The sequence below is a fragment of the Lolium perenne genome, chromosome 5 (assembly GCF_019359855.2).
Source record: "Lolium perenne isolate Kyuss_39 chromosome 5, Kyuss_2.0, whole genome shotgun sequence".
NCBI classification, from domain to species: Eukaryota; Viridiplantae; Streptophyta; class Magnoliopsida; order Poales; family Poaceae; genus Lolium; species Lolium perenne.
Window position 1 is genome coordinate 192,415,006 of NC_067248.2, and position 5,837 is coordinate 192,420,842.

Here is a 5,837-nt window from a genome sequence, read left to right on the forward strand (position 1 = left end):
TATTCAAGTGAATATATCAAATCAGATTTTTATTACCAATTGAAATAGTCAATTAATTTACTTTGTCAATAGAAATAAAATTAATTTATGTTTTGTACTACACAACTAGACGAACAAGACATGAACAAAATCAACAGTTTTTTTCCTTTGCAACAAGCGGATACGTCGAACTTTTTTTCCCGGTGCAAACGCACGGGCCTTTTTGCTAGTAAAAAGATAAAGCGCGGACCCGACAAGTGGCGGTTGGGAACGGTCGCGGCACCCGGCGTCCGTGCGGCTCGTTTGTCAACGCGCAGTCGCCCCGACTTTCTTCCCCACTGCAATTCACCCAGCCAGCGACGCCTCTCTTCTCCTCCACCGCCCGCCCGCCCACACGTCCACCCCAGATTCCCCCGTCCCGCCCCGACGCGCACGCCGCCCGACACAACACCCCGCCGCGCCGATTCAGCTCCCCCGTCCCCGCCCCCAACGCCCACACACCCCACCGGCCTGGCGGCGGAGGTCCGGCCACGGCCATGAAGCCCCGGGACCTGCTCTCCCGCATCCGCCGCCCCTTCTCCTCCTCCTCCTCCTCCGCCGCCCGCCGCGCCGCCGCCGACGCGCGGCGGGAGGAGGAGGACCTGGAGGCCATCGCGGCGCGGGAGCAGCGCGCCTTCCGCTACGACGCGCTCCTCGCCGCCACCCGCGGGTTCAGCGCCAAACAGAAGCTCGGGGAGGGCGGGTTCGGCCCCGTCTACCGCGGCACGCTCGAGGACGGCCGCGAGGTCGCCGTCAAGCGGCTCGGCGCGGCCTCCAGGCAGGGCGCCCGCGAGTTCCGCAACGAGGCCAGCCTCCTCTCCCGCGTCCAGCACCGCAACGTCGTCAACCTGCTGGGATACTGCGCCCACGGCGCCGACGAGAAGCTCCTCGTCTACGAGTACGTGCCCAACGAGAGCCTCGATAAGATCCTCTTCTCCGGCACCAACGCTCCGCCGCACAGGGGCGGCAACAAATCGCACTGTGAGTCCCTGCTAGCTTCGAGATGTCTCCGCCCAATTCGCTCCATTTCTCTTCGCCATTACCTGCTTTTGGTTTCCAATTTCCATGCTTAATTTGGTCGACCGTACTGTTTAGATTGATTGGTTGGTTGGACGCCGAATTATCAGTTTTGCGCGTTCGATGCCTGAGTGAATTCCAAGCCCCTGCTGGCTGCTGCGATCGGAGTCTTCCGAGAGATGCGACATGCCTTGCAGGGATGCACATGGTAGACCAGCTGGACTAGTTGCTTGCTGCAATTTCTATACTACTATACTCATCCACCGATCCGTTTCAAAAAAAAAAAAAAAAATACTCATCCACCGTGGTTGGTGGCGACATTTCGTACTAGGATGCGTTGAATGCACCGGGAAGTCAATTCAGAGTTCAGAGAGAGTTCACATAAGCCATAGCATCTGCTCACCGATTGCGTCAGCGAGGGTGTCATGCTGCCGATGCCACTCCACAACAGTACGAAGATTGCATAATAAAAGAAAAAATAAGGAAATGCTATACTCATATATATATATATATATATACTCGAAATTACAGATAGAATGCGCACGCCTGTGCTGCTCAGTCTGGCTGCTGACTGAGTGCAGACACTTTTGGCCCGTGGAATGTGGCACCACCACAACCATACTATCATGGTTTCCTCATTCCCATTCATCATCTACGAATGATCAATGATGGGATCGGGTATTTTACCTGTACTGCATTCCCACCGGCAACCAGACCCTGCTTAATTTGGACGAGAGGGTTTGTTTGGGATCGGAATGCGGTATGCAATATCCACGCATGTGTGGCTGAATTAGAACCATTCTCATTGGAATTAGAATTCTAGATACACGAGACTGCAAGTCACTTTCCGAGTGTGGGTTTTCGTACCTCGAGATACACGTAGCTTGTTTTTTGCTTTTCGAAAATTCGAAAAAGAAATTTAGAGTTTTTTTTTTAAATCCGAAAATAAATCTACGTGGAGACAATGCCATGTTCTACCAACGCGCGAAAATTCAACTCGAAATACCTTTATATTCAGGGCTGCACAAACATGTCAAAATCTGACAGCTTTTGAGCTTTTCAAATTTTTGTACTTTTCACTATCATAGATGCTAGATTTCGTCATTTTTGCGCAGCCCCAAATATATAAGGTATTTCGAGTTGAATTTTTGCACGCTGGTAGTAGAACACAACATTGGCTGCATCTACATTATTTTTTTCAGATATTTTTGAAACTTTAAAATGCCCTTTTTAATTTTTTTTAAACGAGCTACATGCAGCTCGGACTATATTTGTGGTTCCCGTTTTTTTTCCTACAAAAAGAAATACGCCAGGAAAACTAGTATCAGCACATTTGTCATCCATGACGCAGGCCACTGCTGTAATCTGTAGAACACCTGGCTGTTATAGCTGCTGTGATGCTGTCCCTTTAGGAAGCATGAACAACCGTATGATATGATCAGTTGATTACGAGTGCATGACCACTGGTCTGGGTCATATTCTCTAAAGTTGGAGTGCACGGATTTCCTTTCAGCCGCGTAGGTACGTAGAGCTCAGTCTTTGAACGCTGTACTTGACGGAGTCGTGTGCTCGTCGCTACTCTACACCGCGTGCCATCAAAGCCAACCATTGACTGTTTCATTCTGTGAACAGGACAAGGCACATAAAATCTCTTGTTATGCTAGATAATCCTTCTGAGATTAGTCGATCTTCTGTTATGTTCTTCTTCTACTGGTACAGTATACGTACCACGTTTTACTCGGAGTTGTCAGTCGTTTACCGCGACGGTGTAAACATCGAGTTCGGTCACTCCTTTTCTCGTACTGGCTGCTTGCTGCACTGAGACCGCCGTGATGACGGCAGTGCTTTGGCGCGTGCAATACCTCGGATGCGTTCCATCGTGCAATGCCGCCGCCACCCGCTTCGCTTGCACGGCCGTACGACGATGCGGCAACCTTCAGGCCAAAATCCGTCGGCGGAACGCACTTAACCGAGGGGGCCTGAAAGATAGACAATTCAACCGACATCGGCACAACCATAACCAGTGACCACGTGTTCCTCTTAGATCGTTTTTTTTTTTCCACAAAGTAATTAACTAGGTAGCTTTTGATGATGCTTTTCGATCGTGAGGCTGTTCTGACGCCTTTTTTTTTGTTGTTGTTGTGAGGTTTGGCTACGGATTTCAGAACTCCTGCACGCGCAGTTCTTGGCGTCAGGTTAAACTATCCTTTTGTGTCCCTGTGGATTGATACCAAACACTAACCGAACTAGTATCCTTTTTTTTTTGGCCGAGTCAAAGTCCTCCACTCGAAGTCACTGAATGCCCTGGATTTCTTCCTGTAGTCTTATGTGGGCGGCTGGGTGCTGGATTGGATGCGATCTTGATTGATGCGTGCTAGCTTGGCTCGTGTAGCTATTTTCCAAAGTGGGCGCGTTTCTTGCTCTCTTCCATTCGATTCGTTCCCCCTGGGCGACATGGTCGTGAGCTGACGCAGACACGTTGCTATCTGATCTGATGTGTTGTTGTAGCTTGCCGGAAGGCACACGGCGACGCTATTGCTAGCTGCCGTGTGTGCCGTGAGAATCATTTCCGGGTCAACGGCACACGTACGTGCATACTTCCCTTACGAAATGTATGCGTGTACATTGTACAAGTGTTCTACTGCTACTTGCTTCAGATTTTTTGGTTGAGAGTTGACCAGTTTTTGGAAATGAGTTGAAGTATAGGTAATTTTGGCGAGAGAAATTTGCACTAGATGATTTTACCACCTTCTTGGATCGTGTAGAGAGGGCGTTGGCCAGGCCGACAGGCGACATTCTGTTTTCAGTGTATGCCAACCTCAGCTGATCTTGCTATAGTTAGTTAGTGACGTTTGCTTCTGCTACTTCAACTTCTGATCGTTGCATGCTGAAAAACCCAGTGATTTCGTCTTGGAAATCTGTACTGCACTACGTAGCTCTAATGTCGGTGCTAATTCTTTTTCTTGTGTTGAATTTTCAGCCGGCAGCAGCAGCGACAGCGGCAGGCAACTGCGCGCGGAGCTGACATGGCCGCGGCGGCACGAGGTGGTGGTGGGCGTGGCGCGCGGGCTGCTGTACCTGCACGAGGACGCGCACACGCCCATCATCCACCGCGACATCAAGGCCAGCAACATCCTCCTGGACGACCGGTGGGTGGCCAAGATCGCCGACTTCGGCATGGCGCGCCTCTACCCGGAGGCCGGCGACGGGCGCTCGCACGTGCAGACCCGGGTCGCCGGCACCAACGGCTACATGGCCCCCGAGTACCTCATGCACGGCCACCTCTCCGCCAAGGCCGACGTCTTCAGCTTCGGCGTCCTCGTCCTCGAGATCGTCTCCGGCCGCAAGAACTCGGCATTCATCCCGCCGCCCGACTCCGACGCCGACAACCTCCTCGACTACGCCTGGAAGCTCTACAAGAAGGGGCGGAGCATGGAGCTGCTGGACCCGTCCCTGAAGGCGGCGGCGGCAGAGCAGGACCAGGTGCTGCTGTGCATCCGCATCGGGCTGCTCTGCGTGCAGGCCGACCCGCGGCTGCGGCCGGACATGAAGCGCGTGGTCATCATCCTGTCCAAGAAGCAGAGCACGTTGGAGGAGCCGACGCGGCCTGGCGCGCCCGGGTCGCGGTACCGGAGGAGGGCACACGGCCTGCGCAGCTCGCAGTACTCGGACGGGTCGTCGTCCGGCACCACCCCCTCGACGTCCGTCGCGTCGACGTCGCAAGCGTCGGCTTCGGCTTCGAACGCGACAACGGCGACATCGAGCACACACACATTGCGGAGCCAGGGGCTCCCCTCGCACCGGGAAGGGAAAGAGTTGCCGCACAGCGGCTGAAGCTCACTGTACATACGCCCATTCTTTTATCTTTCTTGTTCGCTTTGGTGTCTGGTTTGAGATTGTAGATTAGGTAGCATTGTTGTTTTGCTAGTGCATAGGAGGGGTCTATTGGATTGTTTTAGGATACCGCTAGTACTTCGTAGCCGGAGTGAAACGATTAATGCAGCGACCCGAGCGATTACTCATTACTGGCAGTGATAGGAAATGTGCATAGTAAATGGAAGGCAATAGATTCTGTGTTTACGTATGTTTTCTCTTTCTTACTTACTCATCGAGTGATCTGAAATTGAAATTTTGTGCTTGGATCTCATAGATGTTGCACACAATGTGTGACGGCACATGTTTGCTCCGACAGTGATGACAAACACCAACAAAAAGAAATTAAACATGCAAACGCCCAGAATGCTTGCGCGCCCACCTCGTTTTGCCTCAGCTACCTTCCACTTTGTTATGACCCTCGTCCAGTCCAGAGTCCAGACTGGTCTCATGGGCTAACAGCGATGGGCCTGCGTCATGCAATCTCAAGAAGCGACACGTTACAAAAACACGGGAAGATGCAGCATTGAAGTCATCCAGTTGGGTCAATCTTATTATGTCCTCTGTTACTTCTGTGAATTATTGTATCTGGTTTAATTATGAAGAGACTGATTCTTTTTCTCCTGATGAAAGCTGATATGTCCAACTCAACAGCTCTCCGCAATGCTCTAGATTTACATTGTGCAAATTCATGCCAACTTGTTAGTGATGCGAAGTCAAGCATCTTTTTTAGCCCTAACACTTCCGGTCAGAGAAAAGGTTTGTGAGAAGTTAAATATTGTTACTGAATCCCTTAGTGACAAATACTTGGGTCTAATGTCGCTTGTGGGTGCTGACCGCATCAATTGCTTTAGACACCTGATCGAGAGGGTGTGCATGCTGATAAATGAATGGAATGAGAAATTACTTTCGACACGAGGAAATGAAAT

At 51.2% G+C, this 5,837-nt stretch overlaps 1 protein-coding gene across 1 annotated transcript; it reads left to right on the forward strand.

The window, feature by feature from the left end:
• Positions 1–347: 347 nt before the first annotated feature.
• On the forward strand, positions 348–5,119 carry LOC127301327 (cysteine-rich receptor-like protein kinase 43). Its single transcript, XM_051331545.2, has 2 exons — positions 348–999; positions 4,016–5,119. Exons 1-2 carry the CDS (start codon positions 516–518, stop codon positions 4,867–4,869), a joined length of 1,338 nt encoding a protein of 445 aa, XP_051187505.1. The 5' UTR covers positions 348–515; the 3' UTR covers positions 4,870–5,119.
• The last annotated feature ends 718 nt before the right edge of the window (positions 5,120–5,837 follow it).